The following is a 26,840-nucleotide window of genomic DNA, read 5'->3' on the forward strand; positions in this document are numbered from 1 at the left end:
TTTCTGGCATACGGAAGTTGGTGAATGTCCCTCTATAGGTGCAGTGCAGTGTAGAGTCTCTAATGATTTGCTTCTGTCTGTGAAGCGCTGATCAATATGTAAGTGAATATAATAAATATATAAATGAATAAATATTGGTGGAAAAAGCTGTAAAAAGCACTAACAAAAACATAGAAATAAAACAACTGCAAGGGTCAGCTCCTAATAGCAAATATCAGAAGGCACTATCAGCCTCAGGAACTTCTCTTTTAGGCTTTTTTTCCCCTCTTAATATTTTTTCAGGGCTTCCACATCCACAACGCTATAAAGCTTGGTGTGCCCTTCCCCATAGTAAGTGCTGGTCGCGCTGCTGCCTGTAGGTTGTAGACATTTCCTAGAGAGCTGGAGGAACACCCCCTGCACTGTATACGGTGCTGCTTCCTGCTCATGTGGGGAGGGGGCAGACGACGGCCGGTGCCGCACCAAACAAGCCTGACACGTCCTGTTCACACCAGAGGGAAGACGCAGAGCCAGGACGGTCCGGGTGAGAACAAGTCCTCTGCACACTTCTTTCTTCCTCTGTCCTGACGACATTACAGCAGGGGCCCCCCGGGGGTCTCTGAGTCGCTGTTTCCGGGTCCTTCTCCTGCTGGACAGAAGCAAAACTGATCGTGCGATAAACCATCTGTGTCTCTGACCAGAGCTCCGGCACAGACCTTCTGCCTTCCCTCACATAGGAGAAGCGGGGTCTTGGGGGTAGAGCTGCTGGGTCTTAGCAGGCCCTCATCAGCTCTACCTGGTACAAAGCCCCACAGAAGGCTGCCCTCCCCTGTAACAGGGGCTCCACTGTATGCCTCAGTTACCGGGGAAATAGTGGAAAAAACTAAATAAAGTGTGTCCCCCAGAGGCTTTATAATGACCTTTTTAGGGGACACATTGTGTGGCAAAAATACATATATATAAAAAAAAAAGGATAAAAATTAAACATAAACAAACTAATGTATGGTACCAGCGCTGGAAAAAAGGGATAAATGATTTGTTGATTTTATTGTTAGTTCGCGGTTACCTTGTTCCAGTAGGACAATGATTCAGTCCGGTAGAAGGTATAACAGGTATCCGGTCCAGAAGTATAGTGGAGGTAACTTGCAGTGCTTCTTGCTCAACCTCAGAGCGCGTATGCCGCCCCGGCCGGTGGCTGGCGTGCGCGCGAGGGAGCTTGTGTTGGTACGAGATTCCGGAGCGTGTAGCGTGACGTCACGACAGACCTACGGAGCGATCCAGAGACCAAAAAGCGATCCTACGCGTTTCGAAGCCTACGGGCTTCTTCGTCAGGGACAGCGACAGCGCAGGCACAACCATATACAATCACATTTAAAAATTAAACATGAAGATACAAATAAAAGAAAAAAAAATACATAAATAGCAAGGAAAAAGTGCAAAATAAGAAAAAAAGAATGTCATTTCAATTGCTTCTTGGGGGACACATAGTGCATCAAAAATATATTAAAAAAGAACAATGAGAAAGGAAGAATGTATGTATAGTATATTAATAGTAAAAAATACAAATAAAAAAAGTCTGCAACCTCTAGGGTTCTTTTAATGACCTTTAGTGGTACATATTATATTTCCCTACTAGCAGAAGGACCCGGCTTTGCCCGGGTATATTTCATCTATTTCATTTAATGTTTGTGTGTGTCGTTAATAGATATCGACAGTATCCCCCATAACAGTGACCTCTACAGTACCCCGCCCCTTTAACAGTGACAGCCGGTTCAGACCTGAGCGTTTTACAGCGCGTACGATCGCGCTGTAAAACGCCCGACGCCCCAAGAAGTACAGGAGCTTCTTTGGGGCATCTTGTCGCGCGTTCCCGTACATAGACTTCAGCGGGACCGCGCGACAATGGGCATCTGCTTGTCTCTGTATGCGCGATTGCAAACGCCCGTACAATCGCGCATACAGAGCGTACGTTCAGTACGCTCAGGTCTGAACCCAGCCTGAACTCCACAGTCCCCCACCCCTTAACACTGACTCACAGTGCCCCGCCACTTTAAAATGGGACCTCCACAGCAGCCCGCCCCTTTAACAGTGAGTTTCAAAGCACCCCACTCCCTTGACAGTGACTGCCTCAGGGGCCCGCCCCCTTAACAGTGACCTCACAGTACCCTGCTGCTTTAATAGTGACCTCCACAGCAGCTGCCCCTTTAATAGTGGCCCCTGCACCCTTAACAGTGACCTCCACAGTATCCGCCCCTTTAAAAGTAACCTCCACAGCGCCCTGCCCCTTTAATGCTAGGTCTACACGACGACATGTGTCGCACGACGTTCTGTCGCAACAATTTTTATAATGATAGTCTATGGTGTTGCACTGCGACATGTGACATGCTGCGACTGTGACACGACAGTCACAAAAAAGATGGATTTTTCTGCGACTGTCACATCGCAGTCGCAGCATGTCACGTGTCGCAGTGCAACACCATAGACTATCATTATAAAAATTGTTGTGTGACACATGTAGCAGTGTAGTTGTGCTCTATGTGTCATGCGACTTATTGTCGTCATGTACCCCTGCCTAGTCTAAAGCTGACCTATAGCAGTGGGAAAAAAAATGGCTGGGTTGTTATGGAAACCTGAAGTAAAACTGTGTGTATGTGGAGACTAAGGGCCTGCGAGCTTCTATTGGCTGATAAGGGACATGTGACTGTGTCTATGGCAGTTGGGATATGAAGAGAAAGGTTGTCAGGCTTCCATTGGCTAATGCAGGTCATTTTTTTGGAATATCCCAGGAACGGTACGTCTTAGAGAGCTGAGACCCCCGCAAGATTTCTTTCCTGGTAGTAAGGGATGTGTATACCAAGTTTCGTTGAAATCGATGGTTGCGTTTTTTAGTGATCGCAGAACATACATACCTACACACACACATATATACGTCCTTTATATATTTAGATTTTTTTTTTAGATAGGTAATAAATATATAAAAAATTACAAAAAAAACTAAAATATAAAATAAAAAAAGGAAATTGTCTTTAATTGACCTCTTGGGGGACATATGATGAGGCAAAATATATTTAAAAAAAAATAAAAATAAAAATACAAATCAAAGAAACAAAATTAAAATAGTGCAAAAAAAACAGGTCAGTGTCTCCCAAAGGTCTGTTAATGATCTTTTGGGAGACATTTTATGTGGCTAAAATATCTTAAAATAAAAAGATGATATATGTATTTATGAATTTATTTACTGTATGCACGTACTGTGTACAGAGCTACTATAGTCCGCAGCGCTTCACAGACATTAGCATCCGACTGTCCCCAAAGAGGCTCACAATCTAAGGTCCCTGTCAGTATGTCTTTGGAGTGTGGAAGGAAACCGGAGAACCCGGAGGAAACCTACACAAACACAGGGAGAACATACAAACTCCATGCAGATGTTGTCCTTGGTTGGATTCGATAAATATATATTTTTTTCAAATAATAAAATAAAACCTGTAATAAAATACAAATAAAACATAAAAATAAAAACAGATGTAACCGGGGGGCAGGTTATCGTAATAAACAATAAGCGCCGTCCTCTGCAATGAAGGAAAGGGTAATTTATGAACGGCAGGCAGGATGGAGCAGGTAGCCCCTAAGGAGGAGGAGAGGAGGATGGGAGTGGTAGTGGCTCTAGCTGTAAAAAGTCTATCATTGTGGTTTTCCTAACATTATTGCTCCCTAGGGCCAGTGAAAGGAGGGCACACCCTTTTTCCTTTGGACATTCCCTAGTGTTAGTAGTAGTTAGTAGAGATGAGCGAATTTTTAAAAATTTCAACTCGCCGCTTCACCGAATTTTTTTTTTCTTTTTTTTTTTCGATCGTGTTTATTTGCAGCGAATCTCATAAAAAAAAAACTGCTATTTCCTGGCTGCAGAGAGCCTTTCTAGTGGTGTAGAACACTGTGCCTTGCAGTATCATGCATAGGGAGTCTGCTTTGGTAGTGAAATAATACTGTCCGTATGACATGCAGATGACAGACGTCGCTCTTAGAATCACTGCATACTTCACTTATTTGGGTATTCACGGGGCCAAAACTGACCAAATAACCCAGCTATGAACTCAGCCTTAGGCCTCATGCACACGACCGTTGTGTGCTTCCGTGTCCGTTGGGTACCCTGCCTCGTCTTCCTCATCTCCCTGCTGCTCCTCTGGCTGATACTGCTCCTCCTCTCCTGTCACCTGTGTTGAAAAACCACCCCTTTCGCTACACATTGCTTGTGCTCCAATTTTCTCCGCCTCCTCCAGTTCAGCCCCCACAGGGCTCATGTGGCCGTGAGATCTAGGCGCCACGTCTCCAGTCCCCTGACCAGCCAGATTTACCAGCATCTGTTCCAGAACATGAAGCAGTGGAATGACGTTGTTCATCCCGTAGTCCTGGTGACTGATAAATAACGTGGCCTCCTCAAAGGACCTGAGCAATCGGCAGGTGTCACGCATGAGCTGCCACTGGCTGACATCAAAGTTACACAGGGGAGTACTCCTGTCCTCTTGGATCATAAAAAAATCATTGATGGCCTTTCTCTGTTCGTACAGTCGGTCCAACATATGGAGGGTGGAATTCCAATGGGTGGAAACGTCGCATATAAGCCTATGTTGGGGGTTATCGTTCTGCTGCTGCAGCTCAAAGAGGGTGTGCTTTGCGGTGTACGAGTGGCTGAAATGCATGCAAAGGTTCCTGGCCATTTTTAGGATGTCTTGCAGATGGGTGGAAGACTTCAGGAACCGCTTGACAACCAGATTGAACACATGTCCCATGCAGGGCGCATGGTTGAGCCCTCCTTGACGCAGCGCCGACACCATTTTCTTCCGGTTGTCGGTCACCATAGTTCTGATTTTGATTTGTCACAGAGAAATCCAGGATTAGATTTCTTGATGAAGGACAAGGAGCAGTTCCTTCCCTGTGTGACTCCATTCACCCAGGCAAACGAGGTACAGAACAGAGTGACACCGCCGTGCCCTGCACATGTGGTATGCTGGAGGGAAACTGAATTGTCCCTGTAGTAGAGGCAGAGGACACGGTGAGGAGGCAGAGGCGGACATTGTCGCTGGACCAACGGCGTGAGAACGTGGAGGCAGAAGCGGTGTCACCTTGCCAAGTTGCTGGTGTGGCTGTGCAGGAACCACATTCACCAAGTGGGCTGTAAATGACATGTATTGTCCCTGATCGTAGTTACAGCTCCACACGTCGGTGCTGCCGTGCATTTTGGCAGACACCGTCAGGCTCAAGGACTGTCCCACCTTCTGATTTTCATGTGTGTGCAGGGCTGGTACTGCCGGTTTGGCAAAGAAATGACGGCTTGGGACTCTCCACCTCGGCTCGGCACAAACCATTAGTTCTGTGAAAGGAGCAGAGTCCACCACTTGGAAAGGGAGGGACTGCAGCACCAGCTACTTGGACAGGAGCACATTCAGCATCTGCGCCGCATACATACTGTTGTCTCTTGGCAATCGCTTCGGTGATCAATTGCTGATGGAATGACTGACGAGGAGTAGTAGGAGGAGCAGGAGCATCAGGACCAGCAGATGATGGGAAGGACAGACAGCTCCCTTTGGCTGAGGTGGTGGAACCTTGACTGCCTGAAACCAGGTGCGTGCCTCTGGGTGATGCAGCGGGTGCTGCGGCATGCTGGACTACCACATCTGAGCCACGGTTCTCCCAGGTCAATTTATGATGACGCTGCATATGTTGATGCAGGGCTGTGGTGCCAACATTGGCACCCTGGCCACGCTTCACCTTCTGGCCACAGATTCTACATATGGCCATGTTAAACTCCTCTGGCGGACTGCCACACCGCTGAGTAGGTGATTTTACCCCCAACACTGACTGCTACCACCGCTGCTTCCGTGAACCCGTGCACCACTACTTTCCGGGCAGGTAGGCTCCTGCAAAGCGGTTGGTCTATCCCTGGCACGTTTGGCTACTGATTTCCCACTGCTGATGCCCGGCCACGCTAGCAACTTGCTGGCTCCCCACTGCCTCACAGACAAGCTGCCACCCTCTTCTCTCTATGATGAAACCCCTTCGTCACCCAGCTCCCAAGTGCGATCAGCTACATCATCATCATCATCATCAAGTACTGTCTGCATGTCACTGATGTCTTCCTCAACAGTCTCTGGGTCAGAAGCCTCATCACTCGCAACACCAGGTCCCACGCCAGTCTCCTCATCACTGCATGCCCACCTAGCAGAGCAAGCGGCGGATGTCTCCTCCACATGTTGGCTGGCCAGTATCTGCTGACTGTCCTCTAGTAGCTCGTCCACACTCTATAGTGGGGCTGAGCCCACAACATATAATACTTCTCCGGCTGAGGGAACAGAAAAGGACAGAGGCAGGTTGAGGACAGGTGAGGGCACAGGGCCTGCTCTTGGGCCATGCCAACTAAGGGTTGTGTCTGACGAACCCACCAACTGTTGGCTGGTGGTGTTTGATGTCACTTGGGACAAAGTGGATGACCGAGTCAACCATTCAAGAACCGCTGGGTTGCTGGTCAATACACGACCGCTAGATGAGACCGGGAGCTCGGGCCTCTCACTGTGACTCCTGCTGCCATGCCCCCTTACTCTGCTGTGACCTGTGTCTTTGCCAGAAACATTTAGGCCTCTGCCACTTCCATGTGCAGGGCCTAGCACTTCTCTGTCTGACACACTGTTAGATCAAATAAATAAATAAAAAGTAAATTAAAACACCTCAAAAAAGTCTGTAATTTTCTTACCTCACCACACAACGTCTAATAACCCTTTTTTTCCACTAAGGCCTCTTTCACACGGGCGTTGCGTGTGAGGGCCGGATAGGATGCGGGTGCGTTGCGGGAAAATGCGTGATTTTTCAGGGCGAGTGCAAAGCGTTTTAATGCTTTTTGCACACGCGTGAAGAAAAATCTGCATGTTTGGTACCCAGACCCGAACCCGGACTTCTTCACAGAAGTTGGGGTTTGGGATCGGTGTTCTGTAAATTTTATTATTTTCCCTTATAACATGGTTATAAGGGAAAATAATAGCATTCTTAATACAGAATGCTAAGTAAATTAGGGATGGAGGGGTAAAAAATAAAATAAAAAATTAAACCTCACCTCATCTACTTGTACGCGCAGCCTGGCTTGTCTTCTTACTTCTTCTTTGAGGACCTGGGAGAAAAGGACCTTTGGTGACGTCACTGCGCTCATCACATGGTCCATGACATGATCCATCCCGATCCCGATCGTCACCTAGCAACCATGCGTGAAAATCGCACCGCATCCGCACTTGCTTGCGGATGCTTGCGATTTTTACACAGCCCCATTCACTATTATAGGTCCTGCGTTGCGTGAAAAACGCACAATATAGAGCATGCTGCGATTTTCACGCAATGCACAAGTGATGCGTGAAAATCACCGCTCATGTGCACAGCCCCATAGAAATGAATCGGTCCAGATTCAGTGCAGGTGCAATGCGTTCACCTCACGCGCGGAAAACTCGCCCGTGTGAAAGAGGCCTAATACACGCCAAAAAGGGCTGTAATTTTCTCACTCTACCACACAACGGCAAATACTTTTTTTGTGCCACTAATACACGCAAAAAAGGGCTTTAGAATATATAACTGCACCGCTGAACGGCAAATATATTTTGCCTTTTTACGCTAATACACTCCACAAAAAGCTTTACAACATATACGGTAACTGCACCGCTGAACGACAAAAATATTTTGGTTTTGCCACTAATAGACGGCAAAAATGGCTTTAGAACAGATAACTGCACTGCTGAATGGTAAATATATTTTTCCTTTTTACGCTAATACACGCCACAAAAGGCTTTACAACATATATGGTAACTGCACCGCTGAACGGCAAATATATTTATGGTTTGCCACTAATACACTGCAAAAATGGCTTTAGAACAGATAACTGCACCGCTGAACGGCACGGCAAAAATGGCTTTAAAACAGATGACAGCACCGCTTACCGGTAAATATATTTTTTTCTTTGTACGGTAATACACGCCACAAAAGGCTTTAAAACATAAACGGTAACTGCACCGCTGAAAGGCAAATATTTCTTTCCTTTTTACGCTAATACACGCCACAAAATGCTTTACAACCTATATGGTAACTGCACCACTGAACGGCAAATATATTTTTGGGCTGCCACTAATACATGCCAAAAAGGGCTGTAATTTTCGCACTTTACCAAACAACGGCTAATAAGCCCTTTTTTCCCACTAATACAAGCCAAAAAATGCTTTCGAGCATATAACTGCACCCCACAAGGGCAAATAAGATGTAGAAATATTTCCTTGTAATAAACACTGTGAATGGCTGTATCAAACAGCACTTGTACCCCAATAAGAACGGTTTGCTGGAATTACAGAGCTATATAATGGCAATTTGGGTGCCCATCAGTGCAGCAAGGTGTAATCGGATTGTTCCCATTACCCAGGCTGTCACCTCCTCTACTGAACCCTGTTCTACATAAATGCTGTGGAATGATTAATCCCTATTGTTTCCCTACACCTTGAATAATCTTGCCCTGCACTTGTAAATAGTTTTTTTTAGCACAAATAAGTTTTTTCTAACACTGTCCCTAGCGTCTGCAGACGTCTCTCCCTGCACTCAGTACACTGGTAAATGGCAGAATCTAAGATGGCTGACGCTATTTATAGGGCTGTGACATCACAGGTCTGGCTGGCTGCTGATTGGCTGCATGCATGTCAATCTGTGTGATCCCGCCTTACCAGAGATCCTTTCTCCATGTCCTCACACGTGCAGCAGCCATTTTAGGGAAAAAATGTGATTTGTTACCACGAAGCGCAAGGAAATTCGGCTTAGGTGCGAATCAAATTTTTCCTGAAATTTTGATCAAATTCCACTTCGTCAACTTAGATTCGCTCATCTCTAGTAGTTAAAGTGCCCTTGGTGTTAACGTTTGTATGGGTACAAGGAAGGGCATGTAAGGTGTCCAATGGCTGGCGTATAGTGTAAGGTTCAGTAACCAGACCAGATTTAAAGGGGCTTTCCGAGATTTTTATACTGATGACTTATCCTCAGCATAGGTCATCAGTATGTGAATGGTGGGGGTCTGACACCTGTACTCCCGCCGATCAGCTGTTTGAGAAGGCATAGGCGCTCCTGCACATTGTATAGTGGCTGTGCTTGGTATCGCGCTCAGCCCCATTAACTTTCATGGGACTGAGCTGCTCCTAGGCCACGTGACCGATGAACGTGACGTCAGTGACCTAGGAAAAAATGATAGAAGGCCGCGGTGCTCCCAGGAGCGCCAATGTCTTTTCAAACAGCTGATCGACAGGGTCCCAGGTGTCGGACCCCCATTGACCTATCCTAAAGATGGGTCATCAGTATAAAAATCTCAGAAAACCCTTTTAACAGAATAAACGTCTCTCTTTACTGAGGGTTGCAGTACTTCCAAAAGTGCCAGAACATGGTTCCAACAATGTTCAGTGCAGATCTACCCCCAGGTGGTTTTGTATGGGTATAGGGCAGGTTTAGATTCTCTGTACTCCTTAACTCTTCTTCTGCAGAATCTGAGGCTGCCAATAACGGTAATACCCTACAGAAAGGACCGGCCAGGTTGGGTCTAAGTGTGGATGGTGTCTTAGAAGTATTCCACACACAGCAGTCATGTCTATAGCTTTGGAGAGCAGTGTACCTAAGGCTAGTTTCACACAAGTGGCACAGCAAGCCGGCAGTCTGTTGGGGTTTTCCGGATCAATCAATCGTTTGTCAACTGATTTGCGTCTCCCTGCATAATCAGGGATGTACTGCCGATAATCAGTAGCACTAAATGAGAGAGGAACGGCAACAGTAGCAATCATTCCACCCCACTTACTCTGCGTTGGCCTGTGTTACCAGTACTTGGCTCGTTCTCCTGTTCCCAACATGAAAACACTGCGGAAGTCATTTATCAAACTGGTGTAAAGTAGAACTGGCTTAGTTACCCATAGCAACCAATCAGATTCCACCTTTCATTTTGTACAGCTCCTTTGTAAATGAAAAGTGGAATCTGATTGGTTGCTATGATCAACTAAGGGTACTTTCACACTTGCGTTGTTTGATTCCGGCAGGCAGTTCCGTTGCCTGAACTGCCTGCCTGATCAGGCAAACTGTATGCAAACGCATGTCATTTTTTTCTGACTGATCAGGATCCTGATCAGTCTGAAAAATGCCTGATCAGTCTGAAAAATGCATTGCAATACCGGATCAGTTTTTCCGGTGTCATCAGGCAAAACGGATCCGGTATTTATTTTTTTCTCATTTTTAAAGGTCTGCGCATGCGCAGACCGGAAGGACGGATCCGGCATTCCGGTATTTTTAATGCCGGATCCAGCACTAATACATTCCTATGGAAAAAAATATTCATTCAAGTCTTCAGTTTTTTTCGCCGGAGATAAAACCGTAGCATGCTACGGTTTTCTCTTTTTGCCTGATCAGTCAAAATGACTGAACTGAAGACATCCTGATGCATCCTGAACGGATTACTCTCCATTCAGAATGCATGGGGATATGCCTGATCAGTTCTTTTCCAGTATAGAGCCCCTGTGACGGAACTCAGTGCCGGAAAAGAATAACGCTAGTGTGAAAATACCCTTAGCCAGTTCTACGTATAGAAACATTGAATGTGTCGGCAGATAAGAACCATTTGGCCCATCTAGTCTGCCCAATATACTGAATACACCAGTTTGATGAATCTTCCCCTGCATTTTTAAAGGGGCTCTCCAGGAATTAAGAAAATAAAAAATACTTTAATATTACTTTATTATAAATATTTTCCCATTAGATATAATGGCTCATTTTGTCTGTGGAGCAATCATCAGGGGAAATAAAATGGCCGCTGTCCTATTAGTACACACAAAACCTGTCCTAATCACACAGCAGGACAAGGTACTTCAAAAACACTGAGCTAAAGAGCTGTCTCATCCTCCTCTCTGCTCTGCTCATCAGGGGTTATGATCCTGAATACAGATGATAAGATCTTCAGCTGAATCTCTGTAGGAATGACATCCATGAGGAGACATTAAGTACAGAGATGAGGTGGGGTGTGGCTGATGAGCAGCACCACTTGTTTACAGTCTCCATTACCACAGCCCCACATAACTACAGTCTGTCCTGTCCGTCCTCTCTGTACTTCATGTCCCCTCCTGAACTCCATTCCTATAGAGATTCAGCTGAAGATATTATCAGCTGTATTCAGGATCATCCCAGAAAAGCAGAGCAGAGAGGAGGATGAGGCAGCTCTTTATCTCAGTGTTCTGAAATAACTTGTCCTGCTGTGTGATTAGGACAGGCTTTGGGCCAGATATATCATTAGGCAAAGTCACTTTTGTGGAGTGGAAAAGTCGCAAAAAAGTCCCAAAGGCTAAAACTGCGCACAAATTTGCGACTTTTTTCTGCTCTGCACTATGCTGGGCAGTTTTCTGAAAGTGGGCGTGTTTTCGTATGTAAATGAATCTCTAGACAGATTTACTATTGGGACTTTTTTAAAAAGTCGCAAAAAAGTCGCAAAAAAGTCGCAACTTCACTCCAGTGAGGACCATGCTTATCTTCTGAGACTTTTTAATAGAACATGCGACTTTTCCATAAAAACGTGCGACTTTTGAAAAGCTGCTTACTGACGGATAAACTGCTACCGTCAAACCACATTTATTACAGTCTTAAAGGGCCGATCATAAATCTGACTTGGCTAAAACTGACTTTAGCCATATGTGAAAGTGGAGTAAGCTGTCAGAGTCGTGATAAATCTGGCCCTTTGTGTCTACTAGTGTTGATCGAGCACCAAAGTGCTTGTGTGCTGGAAGTCAATGGGAGAACAAGAGCATTAAACCAGGCACCCCCTGCTCTGAAGAGGGGAGGCTGTCTGGTTCACAGGAAAAGGACAGAAATTGAGGGAAACACTACTGAAATGGTTCGGGAACAGCAGGAGGACAATGTCTGGATGCATCTTGGACTCCCAGGTTGTATACAAGGAGATATATAACTTATACCAGCTGTACATATATAATTATATACAGGAGATGCCCAGGTTATACCAGCATGGCCCATATCACTATATACAGGAAGATATATAACTTATACCAGCTGTACATATATAATTATATACAGGAGATGCCCAGGGTATACCAGCATGGTCCATATCACTATATACAAGAAGATGTCTAACTTATTCCAGCCGTAAATATATAATTATATACAGGAGATATATTATAGCCATATTATTATTATACCACCATGGTCCATAATAGATATTATGTAAAAAGGCTGAGATTAGGGGTGGGCGATATGGCCTAAAATCTATATTGCAATATAATTTTAAGCATGTGCGATATGCGATATATATCGCAATATATTGTTTTCTATATTGGGGGGTTTCAACTTTTTTTTTTTACTTTTTATTTAATAACTATTACCCCCCGTAAGGGCTAGAACCCTTGTCATATTCACCCTAATAGAGCTCTATCAGGGTGAGTAGGACTTTACACTATCCCTGCTGCCCTGTGCTTTGTGCACACAACAGCAGGGAGCTGACCATGGCAACCAGCCTCTCATGTGCCCCCCAGCCTCATGTGCCCCCCAGCCTTTGATCTGCCCTCCAGCCTCTGATCCGCTCCCCAGTCTCATGAGCCCCCAGCCTCTCCCTCAGCCCCCTCTGGTAACTCAAACCCACCCCCCTCCCTCCCCAGTATTAATCATTGGTGGCAGTGGCCACAGGGTCCCCTTCCTCCCCCTCCATCATTGGTGGCAGTGGGCAGTGCGCCCCCCCTCCCTCCCCAGTAATGATCATTGTTGGCAGGGGCCCCCTTCCGCCCCACATCATTGGTGGCAGCAGCAGTTCCGATCGGAGTCCCAGCAGTGTAATGGCAGCAAGGACGCTACTGAAGTGAGCAGCATTATACTCACGTGCGCCGTGGCCGCCGGGCGCTCCTTCTTCTGTCTGTGTGGCGCATTGCTAATGCTTATAGCTCACGTGCGCAGTTGCCGTCGGGCGCTCCTTCTTCTGTCTGTGCGGCGCATTGCTAATGCTTATAGCTCACGTGCGCCGTGGCCGCCGGGCGCTCCTTCTTCTGTCTGTGTGGCACATTGCTAATGCTTATAGCATTAGCAATGCGCCGCACAGACCTATGAGAAGGAGTGCCCGGCGGCCACGGCGCACGTGAGCTATAAGCATTAGCAATGCGCCGCACAGACAGAAGAAGGAGCGACCGGCGCACGTGAGTATAATGCTGCTCACTAACATACAATGGCAGCCAGGACTTCAGTAGCGTCCTGGCTGCCATGGTAACCGATCGGAGCCCCAGCATTACACTGCTGGAACTCCGATCGGAACTGCCGCTCCGTGGTCATATCGCAGTCCGGCGATATAGGCGATATGCACAAAATCCATATCGTGGCACAAATTTATATCGCATATCGCCTATATCGCCTATACCGCCCACCCTTAGCTGAGATGTACCTTTTCTTCAGAATGTTATTCAGATACAAAGAATGCGTTTCACCTCATGCTTTGCTGCTTGGACGGACAGTTGACTACCTGAGATATCTAGTAGGGGAGGAGACTCGAGCCAAGCACCGCCGAGTGCCGAGCATCGCGATGCTCGAGCCGAACAGGTGTTCGGCCGAGCATGCTCGCTCAACGTTAGTGTCTACTAATAGGTTAGTGCCCATTTTGTTTTTCCTAATGATTGCTCCCTAGACAAAACAAGACATTATAACTAATGAAAGTTATTTGTGAATATATTTATAATAAACTAATATTTAAGTATTTTCATTTTCTTAATTCTTGGAGAACCCCTTTAGGTAGCTGGAGTTCAGTGCAAAGAGATTATTACAGTTTCAATTGCAGCCAGTGGCAACTGTATAAATTCCTTTGCACTGTGCTCCCCCTAGTGGTGTCTGCAGGCATCCAGTTTTGTAATCTTTTATGTGAATGGAAATATTGATTTAGAGCTGTTATGGGGCAAGATTTATCAATGTATTTATGCAATTTCTGTTGTAAATACATTAAACTATGGTGCTCCACTTTGTAGGACATAGAAGTCAGGTAAAGTGGATGATGCGGAGGGCGACTGTCTTTTATTAGAACTTTTTTTTTTTTTGCATAATCAAAGTTTCTTCCGTTTATTTAAAAAAAACTTGTCAATTTGTTGGAGGTCTCGGATGCCACGCTTTGTGTTTCTTGTTGTCTGGATGTGTTTAAATTGGATGGGGCTGGGGGCAATAATAAGTTTTTCTATGAAGCTTATGAGTTTTGTGAACACTTCTGTCCCTTTCCCGTATTTGTCCTACATAGTAGTTTATTATAGACCGTAACTTTTATTACATTATAGGTCTGTCTAGCCCCACATGGTTCTGTAGGTCCTTTTGACCTAATATGTTGGCGTGCACGTGACTATTCATTTAGGGCTCTTTCACACGAGTGGATCCCGTGCGTGGAATCCACTGCGTGAAAGAGAGCCAAGCCCCATTCCAGACAGCAGAGACACGGAGCATTAACATGATTAATAATGCTCCGTGCCTCTCTGTGACCTTTTTACTACAAAATCACAGTGACAACTTTATCTCACTGTGATTTTGTAGTAAAAAGGTCACAGAGAGGCACTGAGCATTATTTATCATGTTAATGCTCCGTGTCTCTGCTGTCCGGAACGGGGCTTGGCTCTCTTTCACGCAGTGGATTACCCGCACGGCATCCGCTCATGTGAAAGAGCCCTTATAGAGAGAAGTGTAGACCTGTCAGCTGTCTCTGTATGACATCACTGTGTCTGTGTAAATCTAGCAGGTTGGACAGACAGGTGTAAAGGTTGCAGGGTGTAGGAAACATTTCTATATGTACTCAGGCTTGGACTGGTCCACAGGGGTATAGGTGAATCCCCCGATGGGCCCCTGAGTAAGGCGGGCCCCTAGTCTCCCACCCCCTGCAACCAGCCTGCGTTCATATAAAAAAGTTTGATTATTTATTATATTTGAATGTATCAGTATGATGGGCCCCCAAAATAGATTTTACTGGTGGGCCCTATGCACCCCAGTCCGACACTGTATGTACTGACTGTAATATTTTTCTCTAACATTGCAGGTTTAGATTTACAATGGAGCTGGGAGTATCAGGGACGCTTCTCCTCGCCATCTTGGTAAGCCTTATCCTGTATTTCTTCACATGGAGGAGGAATCTGAAAAAGAAAAATCTGCCCCCCGGACCACCACCACTGCCCATACTGGGCACCATGCTGCACGTGAGCACTAAAGAAATGCCCCAGTCTTTGATGAAGGTGAGTTATCAGGACTGCGTTAAAGATGGCTGCATTTCAGAATCCACAGCATTTGTACCTGCATACACCATAGGTAGACTATGCAGAGAAACGCAGATGCATCTCCCTCCTCCCTGGATTCTTTTTACAGCTGAAAATTTCTTTAGTAATTAAACCAGTTTTTTATGGCTACTATAAGATATATTACAAACTTTTATGTATTCACATGTCCAACGTGCCGCCTCCCAGGGCCGATCACGTCCCAGGTTTTTGAGAAATTGCCGAGTGGTGTGGTGCAGCCTAATGGTTTCTGTGTGTGTCATGGTGCTCTTACCTGGATGCCGTCGCTCCCCAGGGTTATTCTCCACCTCTTACAACTCTCCCCTTTACTGCTTCAGAGCCTAAGTCGAGTCCAGACTTTATAAAGTTGAACAGCTTTCCTTGAATAATCTTGCATCTTTGGTCTTTCTTTTGGCTCGAGCAGGTTTTGGGGTAAACTGGCAGGCAAACTCAGATATTCTACTTTTTCTCTCTACTATGCTAAACACAGTCCAGTAGCTGGACTTTGACTGTTCTGGTTTCTTTTCAGCAGGGTGCCTCTGGTTGTTGACCCTTTCATGATACTCTGTCTGTATCTGTAAGGAGTCGTGGTGCTCTAAGAGCTGCTTCCCTTTAGGGACTCCTGCTGCAGGAGAGGCAGCCATTCCCCTCACTGTACCATCTTGACACATCTGCTTCTAATTACAGACTAGACTAGAACTGAACTTAGCTTCCTGAAACCACTACCTTGCTAGAAAACAGGACTAGCCCACTTCTGCCCAAAAGGGGGAGAACGGAATGGTAAGTTCCATTCTATCTAAAGGTACTCTCTCTGCCAGATACACTGCCACCTGCTAGTGGACCAGGCACAGTACATGATCATAACAGTTTCATAGCAATACTATTAAGGCACAGTGTAAAAGGACCTGGAATAAATACACATTTTTAGTTAACCATTGGAGACAGTAGCAGGGTGTGGTGTCATTTAGGAAACCCATTCTCATTTATTAGGGAATCAGAAATGCTGTCAACTCTCCTGATCTAGTAACTTCTTGTATTTCCCATGTACTAACAATTCTGTAGCATCTATTCGTATGACTCTATGATATGCCATTCCTTTATTATTCCTTCTAGAAATTATGAATAAATTACTAGCAGTTTGTAGTGAAGGTACAGATGGGTGTTACCAGTTGGGGGGGTGGGGGTGTCCCTGCAAAGTCTGACACTGGCAGCACTGATTGAATAGTGTCAGACTGTGCAAGGACACACACAAACATTGACATCCTGCTGGACCTTCATTACAAACAGCTAGTGAATCATTTATAACTACTATAAGTCTTGTATGTGAATCATGAGAATAGACACTCCACAATTGTTATTATAAAAGGGATGAAAAGAGTTACTAAAGCAGATATGTCAGAGGTGACAGGTTTTCTTTACCAAAGGATTCTGTTGTTTAGGGCTGCAGCTATTGACTATTTTTGTAATCGAGTATTCTGTTGATTAATACAATGATTAATCGAGTACTCTATTAACAGAAAACTAATTAAAAGAACGTTTTTCTTTATAAAAACTCATCAGCCCCCCCATGCCATCAGCTGCCCCCCCCATGCCATCAGGCTGCCCCCTCAGTACCACCAACTGCCCCCTCAGTACCACCAACTGCCCCCTCAGTGCCACCAGCTGCCTTCGTAGTGCCACCAGTTGCCCCTCAGTGCCACCAGCTGCCCCCTTAGTGCCATCAGCGCCCCCCCCCCCCGTGCCATCAGCTGCCCCACAGTGCCTTCAGGCTCCCCCAGTGCCATCAGCTGCCCCATCAGTGCCGCTCTGTGGTCACATGACAGAAAAAAAATTGTATTGAGAATTTTTTTGTGTCAAATTATTTGATTTAATCAAGTAATCGTTTCAGCCCTACTGTTGTTAAGGACCCTCATCTCTTGACCACAAAATATATTGGCTAGAAAGAGCGTGTCTTTCTCTGGAGGGCCGTCCTGTACTGCACTACAAAGAATTTATTTATTTGGATGGACACTTTGTATTGCTTAATTTCACCTGTGGTGGCGCTGCAGGGAAACTGAACACCTACTGCCAGGCTTCCTCTTAGTTTACAGCTGATTGCTGGGAGTCCCAGCAGGGGAATACTCTGTGATCTGCTTATAATCAAGTGACCTTTCAAGAGGTTGTCTAAAGAGAGAACTCGTGAAACTGAAATCAGAAATACCAGCCCCATTGATATAAGGTAGGACAGTGAATTTAATATAATTTTTATTTTGTATGCTTCTCTTTCAGTTGAGTGAGACCTATGGGCCAGTGTTCACCATCTACCTGTCCAGTGCACCAGCGGTGGTCTTGACTGGCTATGATTGTGTGAAAGAGGCTTTGATAGACAATGGGGATATGTTCAGTGTCAGGGGGCCTTCAGCATTGGGTAATCTGCTCTTCAAAGATTATGGTAAGTAAACAGTCATTACATGATTCTATTGTATATGGAGCCAACATATTCTGCTGAGTTGTACAGAGGCTGCCATTATTTATGTTGGTCTCTTTCTCCTTTGTATTGGTTTTGTTCTGTGAGAAAACTGGAGAGCATGGATGAAACCCACGCAAACACAGGGAGGGCTTAAAAAATCCATGCAGATGTTACAGAACATGGCACTGCATTATCAGAGTTTGCCGAATACAGGGCTGATGTCCTTTGCCGCTTAAAGTGACAATGACATGACTAGGATGTAGAAGAAGCACAGATATTAGTATTAAAGGGTAGAAGAACCATGTAGAGAGAAAAACATTACAGGGGTTCTTCCCATGATTAATGTAAAACATCAAAATCGAACATCATATAGGACATGACAATCTCTTTCTAACAAAGCTAGAACCAGCCCATGTACAGTACAGACCAAACGTTTGGACACACCTTCTCATTCAAAGAGTTTTCTTTATTTTCATGACTAGAGTTGAGCGAACACCTGGATGTTCGGGTTTGAGAAGTTCGGCCGAACTTCCCGGAAATGTTCGGGATCCGAACTCTACCCGAACTTCGCCCCGAACCCGAACCCCATTGAAGTCAATGGGGACCCGAACTTTTCGGCACTAAAAAGGCTGTAAAACAGCCCAGGAAAGGGCTAGAGGGCTGCAAAAGGCAGCAAAATGTAGGTAAATCCCCTGCAAACAAATGTGGATAGGGAAATGAATAAAAATAAAATAAATAAAAATTAACCAATATCAATTGGAGAGAGGTCCCATAGCAGAGACTCAGGCTTCAAGAGGGGCCTGGATGTATTTCTGGAGTGTAATAATATTACAGGATATAGCTACTAGAGAGGGGTCGTTGATCCAGGGAGTTATTCTGATTGCCTGATTGGAGTCGGGAAGGAATTTTTTAGTCCCCTAAAGTGAGGAAAATTGGCTTCTACCTCAGTTTTTTTTTTGCCTTCCTCTAGATCAACTTGCAGGATGACAGGCCGAACTAGATGGACAAATGTCTTTTTTCGGCCTTATGTACTATGTTACTATGTTACTATTTCACCCACCACTGGAACAGGCCACTGTCAGATATTTAGGCCCCGACACCCAGACAGAGGAGAGAGGTCCCATAGCAGAGAATCAGGCTTCATGTCATAGCAGAGAATCAGGATTCACGTCACCCACCACTGGAACAGGCCATTGTCAGATATTTAGGCCCCGGCACCCAGACAGAGGAGAGAGGTCCCATTGCAGAGAATCAGGCTTCATGTCATAGCAGAGAATCAGGCTTCACGTCACCCACCACTGGAACAGGCCATTGTCAGATATTTAGGCCCCGGCACCCAGACAGAGGAGAGAGGTCCCATAGCAGAGAATCAGGCTTCATGTCATAGCAGAGAATCAGGCTTCATGTCATAGCAGAGAATCAGGCTTCATGTCATAGCAGAGAATCAGGCTTCACGTCACCCACCACTGGAACAGGCCACTGTCAGATATTTAGGCCCCGGCACCCAGACAGAGGAGAGAGGTCCCATAGCAGAGAATCAGGCTTCATGTCATAGCAGAGAATCAGGCTTCATGTCATAGCAGAGAATCAGGCTTCATGTCATAGCAGAGAATCAGGCTTCACGTCACCCACCACTGGAACAGGCCACTGTCAGATATTTAGGCCCCGGCACCCAGACAGAGGAGAGAGGTCCCATAGCAGAGAATCAGGCTTCATGTCATAGCAGAGAATCAGGCTTCATGTCATAGCAGAGAATCAGGCTTCATGTCATAGCAGAGAATCAGGCTTCATGTCATACCAGAGAATCAGGCTTCACATCACCCACCACTGGAACAGGCCATTGTCAGATATTTAGGCCCCGACACTCAGACAGAGGAGAGAGGTCCCATAGCAGAGAAGCAGGCTTCATGTCATAGCAGAGAATCAGGCTTCAGAGAATCAGGCTTCATGTCATAGCAGAGAATCAGGCTTCAGAGAATCAGGCTTCATGTCATAGCAGAGAATCAGGCTTCATGTCACCCACCACTGGAACAGGCCATTGTCAGATATTTAGCCAGCACCAGAGGGTCCACTAACACCACCACGACCATGTCCACGTCCGCGTCCCTTACTAGATGTTTTCCTCATTGTTACCGTTCACCACAATAAGAAAAAAATTATTTGGCCCAATGTATTGAATTCAAATTCAGGCCTTTTTTTACAGGCACCTAACACTATCTGGCTATCTATTTAGGTACTGTATTACACTAATACAGGCACAGCAGTAACCACAGATTTAGCTGAATATAAATTGTAGGCCTAGTATTTAGGCCCTGGATAACAGGTATCCCTTTTACGGACAGAATTAGACTTGAAAATGCACGGTAGCGTGTGAAGTTATTGAGGATGACCCTATCCGCACCTTCAATCTAATATACCCTTTTATGGATAGATTTAAACTTGGCCTGATACAGCAGAAACCACTGATTTAGGGAATTGCTAATTTGGGAATTGTATTTCAACCCAGAAAAAAAAAAATATCCTTTGCCAGACAGCAGACAGTATTACAATTGGCTTGCCACAGCTGAAACACCAGATTTAGGGTACTGCTATTTGGGCAATTGTATTTCACCCCTCAATAAAATAGCAAGCACAGCCAAGCCCCTGATGTAGGATATAGCAAAAACAAAAAAACACACTATTGATGGTTAAATGTACTTGGTGGCAGCTTGTGCTGGCGCACCACAAGACACAAAATGGCCGCCGATCTCCCCAGAAAAAAGTGACTGAAAAAAGCTCTGGGCAGCCTAAAAACAGTGAGCAATTAAATAGCAGAGGTTGAATGATCCACAGCTGTAGATCGATCACTTCATTAAGTGTTTTTGAAGAGTAAATCACTGCCTAATATGGCACTAACAGCAGCAGTTGCAGCCTATCCCTACACTGATCAGAGCAGAGTGACGGGCGGCGCTACGTGACTCCAGCTTAAATAGAGGCTGGGTCACATGCTGCACTGGCCAATCACAGCCATGCCAATAGTAGGCATGGCTGTGATGGCCTCTTGGGGCAAGTAGTATGACGCTTGTTGATTGGCTGCTTTGCAGCCTTTCAAAAAGCGCCAAGAAAGCGCCGAACACCGAACCCGGACTTTTACGAAAAGGTTTGGGTCCGTGTCACGAACACCCCAAAATTCGGTACGAACCCGAACTATACAGTTCGGGTTCGCTCATCCCTATTCATGACTATGAAAATTGGAGATTCACACTGAAGGCATCAAAACTATGAATTAACACATGTGGAATTATATACATAACAAAAAAGTGTGAAACAACAGAAAATGTCATATTCTAGGTTCTTCAAAGTAGCCACCTTTTGCTTTGATTACTGCTTTGCACACTCTTGGCATTCTCTTGATGAGCTTCAAGAGGTAGTCACCTGAACTGGTCTTTCAACAGTCTTGAAGGAGTTCCCAGAAATGTTTAGCACTTGTTGGCCCTTTTGCCTTCACTCTGCGGTCCAGCTCACCCCAGACAATCTCGATTTGGGTTTAGGTCCGGTGACTGTGGAGGCCAGGTCATCTGGCGCAGCACCCCATCACTCTCCTTCATGGTCAAATAGCCCTTACACAGCCTGGAGGTGTGTTTGGGGTCATTGTCCTGTTGAAAAATAAATGATGGTCCAACTAAACGCAAACCGGATGGAATAGCATGCCGCTGCAAGATGCTGTGGTAGCCATGCTGGTTCAGTATGCCTTAAATTTTGAATAAATCCCCAACAGTGGGGGGGCGTGGCCGGAAACTGGCATGAGCAGACGTGGTTAGCAGTAGCTCCGGACCTCATACCCTAACTTTCCTGAACTTACCGAACGCCGACATTTCCACACCGAGAGGTAAGAGATCGGGTAGATCTCGTGCACCGAAAATGTCCCGAAACAGGGCTCTGACCGCCGCAGAAAAGCTCAAAGAGTTTGCCCGCCTGGATAATCAAGATGGCGGCGGAGCGGGAGCGCAGCCACGCGCATCATCGGCTTCTGGGGAATCGCTAGGGGAAGCTGAGGAAGCGACTCAGAGTGAGCCTTCACTTAACCGCCTCCGGACCGCCTAACGCAGATGTGCGGTCCGGAGGCGGCAGCCCTGCGCACGACGACGCATATACGCGTCATCTCGCGAGGGCCGGGATTTCCTGTGAACGCGCGCACACAGGCGCGCGCGCTCACAGGAACGGAAGGTAAGCGAGTGGATCTCCAGCCTGCCAGCGGCGATCGTTCACTGGCAGGCTGGAGATCTGATTTTTTTAACCCCTAACAGGTATATTAGATGCTGTTTTGATAACAGCGTCTAATATACCTGCTACCTGGTCCTCTGGTGGTCCCTTTTGTTAGGATCGACCACCAGAGGACACAGGCAGCTCTGTAAAGTCGCACCAAACACTACACTACACTACACCCCCCCCCCCGGTCACTTATTAACCCTTTATGAACCCCTGATCACCCATGATCACCCCATATAAACTCCCTGATCACCCCCCTGTCATTGATCACCCCCCTGTCATTGATCACCCCCCTGTCAGGCTCCGTTCAGACGTCCGTATGATTTTTACGGATCCACGGATACATGTATCGGATCCGCAAAACACATGCGGACGTCTGATTGGAGCCTTACAGGGGGGTGATCAATGACAGGCGGGTGATCACCCATATACACTCCCTGATCACCCCCTGTCATTGATCACCCCCCTGTCATTGATCACCCCCCTGTAAGGCTCCATTCAGACGTCCGTATGATTTTTACGGATCCATGGATACATGGATCGGATCCGCAAAACACATGCGGACGTCTGAATGGAGCCTTACAGGGGGGTGATCAATGACAGGCGGGTGATCACCCATATACACTCCCTGATCACCCCCTGTCATTGATCACCCCCCTGTAAGGCTCCATTCAGACGTCCGCATGATTTTTACGGATCCATGGATACATGGATCGGATCCGCAAAACACATGCGGACGTCTGAATGGAGCCTTACAGGGGGGTGATCAATGACAGGCGGGTGATCACCCATATACACTCCCTGATCACCCCCCTGTCATTGATCACCCCCCTGTCATTGATCACCCCCCTGTAAGGCTCCATTCAGACGTCCGCATGTGTTTTGCGGATCCGATCCATGTATCCATGGATCCGTAATAATCATACGGACGTCTGAATGGAGCCTTACAGGGGGGGTGATCATCCTGATCACCCCCTGTCATTGATAACCCCCCTGTAAGGCTCCATTCAGACGTCCGCATGTGTTTTGCGGATCCGATCCATGTATCCATGGATCCGTAAAAATCATACGGACGTCTGAATGGAGCCTTACAGGGGGGGGTGATCAGTGACAGGGGGGTGATCACCCTGATCACCCCCTGTCATTGATAACCCCCCTGTAAGGCTCCATTCAGACGTCCGCATGTGTTTTGCGGATCCGATCCATGGATCCGTAAAGATCATACGGACGTCTGAATGGAGCCTTACAGGGGGGGTGATCAGTGACAGGGGGGTGATCACCCTGATCACCCCCTGTCATTGATAACCCCCCTGTAAGGCTCCATTTAGACATCCGCATGTGTTTTGCGGATCCGATCCATGTATCCGTAAAAATCATACGGACGTCTGAATGGAGCCTTACAGGGGGGTGATCAATGACAGGGGGGTGATCCGGGAGTCTATATGGGTGATCACCCCCCTGTCATTGATCACCCCCCCCCCTGTAAGGTTCCATTCAGACATTTTTTTGGCCCAAGTTAGCGGAAATTTTTTGTTTGTTTTTGTTTTTTCTTACTAAGTCTCATATTCCACTAACTTGTGTCAAAAAATAAAATCTCACATGAACTCGCCATACCCCTCACGGAATCCAAATGCGTAAACATTTTTAGACATTTATATTCCAGACTTCTTCTCACGCTTTAGGGCCCCTAAAAAGCCAGGGCAGTATAAATACCCCACATGTGACCCCCATTTCGGAAAGAAGACACCCCAAGGTATTCCGTGAGGGGCATATTGAGTCCATGAAAGATTGAAATTTTTGTCCTAAGTTAGCGGAAAGTGAGACTTTGTGAGAAAAAAACTAAAAAAATCAATATCCGCTAACTTATGCAAAAAAATAAAAATTTCTATGAACTCGCCATGCCCCTCACGGAATACCTTGGGGTGTCTTCTTTCCAAAGTGGGGTCACATGTGGGGTATTTATACTGCCCTGGCTTTTTAGGGGCCCGAAAGTGTGAGAAGAAGTCTGGGATCCAAATGTCTAAAAATGCCCTCCTAAAAGGAATTTGGGCACCTTTGCGCATCTAGGCTGCAAAAAAGTGTGACACATCTGGTATCGCCGTACTCAGGAGAAGTTGGGGAATGTGTTTTGGGGTGTCATTTTACATATACCCATGCTGGGTGAGAAAAATATCTTGGTCAAATGCCAACTTTGTATAAAAAAATGGGAAAAGTTGTCTTTTGCCGAGATATTTCTCTCACCCAGCATGGTTATATGTAAAATGACACCCCAAAACACATTCCCCAACTTCTCCTGAGTACGGCGATACCAGATGTGTCACACTTTTTTGCAGCCTAGGTGGGCAAAGGGGCACATATTCCAAAGTGCACCTTTCGGATTTTGCAGGCCATTTTTTACAGATTTTGATTGCAAGGTACTTCTTACATATTTGGGCCCCTAAATTGCCAGGGCAGTATAACTACGCCACAAGTGACCCCATTTTGGAAAGAAGACACCCCAAGGTATTCCGTGAGGGTCACGGCGAGTTCCTAGAATTTTTTATTTTTTGTCACAAGTTAGCGGAAAATGATGATTTTTCTTTTTTTTTTTTCTTTTTTCCTTACAAAGTCTCATATTCCACAAACTTGCGACAAAAAATAAAAAATTCTAGGAACTCGCCGTGCCCCTCACAGAATACCTTGGGGTGTCTTCTTTCCAAAATGGGGTCACTTGTGGCGTAGTTATACTGCCCTGGCAATTTAGGGGCCCAAATGTGTGAGAAGTACTTTGCAATCAAAATGTGTAAAAAATGGCCTGCGAAATCCGAAAGGTGCACTTTGGAATATGTGCCCCTTTGCCCACCTTGGCTGCAAAAAAGTGTCACACATCTGGTATCGCCGTACTCAGGAGAAGTTGGGGAATGTGTTTTGGGGTGTCATTTTACATATACCCATGCTGGGTGAGAGAAATATCTTGGTCAAATGCCAACTTTGTATAAAAAAATTGGAAAAGTTGTCTTTTGCCAAGATATTTCTCTCACCCAGCATGGGTATATGTAAAATGACACCCCAAAACACATTCCCCAACTTCTCCTGAGTACGGCGATACCAGATGTGTGACACTTTTTTGCAGCCAAGGTGGGCAAAGGGGCACACATTCCAAAGTGCACCTTTCGGATTTCACCGGTCATTTTTTACACATTTTGATTGCAAAGTTCTTCTCACACATTTGGGCCCCTAAATTGCCAGGGCAGTATAACTACCCCACAAGTGACCCCATTTTGGAAAGAAGACACCCCAAGGTATTCCGTAAGGGGCATGGCGAGTTCCTAGAATTTTTTTATTTTTTGTCGCAAGTTAGTGGAATATGAGACTTTGTAAGAAAACAATAAAAATAAAAAATCATCATCATTTTCCGCTAACTTGTGACAAAAAATAAAAAGTTCTATGAACTCACTATGCCCATCAGCGAATACCTTAGGGTGTCTACTTTCCGAAATGGGGTCATTTGTGGGGTTTTTCTACTGTCTGGGCATTGTAGAACCTCAGGAAACATGACAGGTGCTCAGAAAGTCAGAGCTGCTTCAAAAAGCGGAAATTCACATTTTTGTACCATAGTTTGTAAACGCTATAACTTTTACCCAAACCATTTTTTTTTGCCCAAACATTTTTTTTTTTATCAAAGACATGTAGAACAATAGATTTTGTGAAAAATGTATATATGGATGTTGTTTTTTTTGCAAAATTTTACAGCTGAAAGTGAAAAATGTCATTTTTTTGCAAAAAAATCGTTACATTTCGATTAATAACAAAAAAAGTAAAAATGTCAGCAGCAATAAAATACCACCAAATGAAAGCTCCATTAGTGAGAAGAAAAGGAGGTAAAATTCATTTGGGTGGTAAGTTGCATGACCGAGCGATAAACGGTGAAAGTAGTGTAGTGCCGAAGTGTAAAAAGTGCTCTGGTCATGAAGGGGGTTTCAGCTAGCGGGGCTGAAGTGGTTAAACAGGTCACAGAGCAGCTATTGCTGGCCATCACATCCTGCCGGTCCTCTCTGTCCGGAAAGATGGAAGAGGTGAAAGTGGACATAGGCCTGCTGAGGACCGATATGCAGAACATGGGCGAGCGCATTAAGGAGTCGGAACAGAGAATCTCCGCGGTGGAGGATAGAGTGGATCCGATACCGGCGCAAATATCCGACCTGGAAAGGAAGGTTGAATTTTGGCAGCAGAAATGCGATGACTATGAGAACCGCACTCGCCGGAATAATCTGCGCATAGTCGGACTTCCAGAGAGAGCAGAAGGTACTGACCCCGGTGCTTTTGTTACATCATGGCTGAAGTCCGCCTTTCCTGACGCCACCTTTTCCAGTGCGTTCATTGTGGAGAGAGCCCATAGAGTTCCCGCCAAAGCACCACCGCCTGGGGCCCCTCCACGCCCGTTGCTGGCGCGACTACTGAACTCTAATGACCGAGATCACATTCTTCAATTGGCAAGGCGTAAACAGAATATCGGCTTTGAAAATGCCACGGTCATGATTTTCCCGTATTTTTCCGCGGAGTTACAGAAACGCAGGGCCACATTCGTGGCAGTGAAGAAACGCCTCCGGGAACTGGACATACCATACTCTATGGCGTACCCAGCCCACCTGAGGATCACCGATGGGGAAAGGAGCCGATTCTTTGGTTCGCCGGCGGAGGTTGTAGCCTGATTGGAAAGCAGACCCCGTCCTGCCAGAGAACAAAAATGACTGTCCATGGGACATGTGTGATATGCTGCAGTGTTGGGAGGAGGACATGATAATAATGGGTTGTATATCCTTAATGTTGGGCTGCAATATCTCTTCACACGTGCTTTGTTGGCA

General features: G+C 45.9%; 1 protein-coding gene across 1 annotated transcript in view; it reads left to right on the plus strand.

The window, feature by feature from the left end:
* The first annotated feature begins 392 nt into the window (after positions 1 to 392).
* LOC122923769 (cytochrome P450 2G1-like) overlaps positions 393 to 26,840 on the plus strand; it is a 53,134-nt gene continuing 26,686 nt past the window's right edge. Inside the window, exons 1-3 of the mRNA XM_044274605.1 lie at positions 393 to 523; positions 15,068 to 15,260; positions 17,568 to 17,730. Of these exons, the coding sequence (XP_044130540.1) occupies positions 15,081 to 15,260; positions 17,568 to 17,730 (343 nt within the window). The 5' untranslated portion in view covers positions 393 to 523; positions 15,068 to 15,080. The remainder of the gene's footprint in view (positions 524 to 15,067; positions 15,261 to 17,567; positions 17,731 to 26,840) is intronic.

Source organism: Bufo gargarizans, unplaced genomic scaffold, assembly GCF_014858855.1.
Source record: "Bufo gargarizans isolate SCDJY-AF-19 unplaced genomic scaffold, ASM1485885v1 original_scaffold_1883_pilon, whole genome shotgun sequence".
In the NCBI taxonomy this organism is placed as follows: Eukaryota; Metazoa; Chordata; class Amphibia; order Anura; family Bufonidae; genus Bufo; species Bufo gargarizans.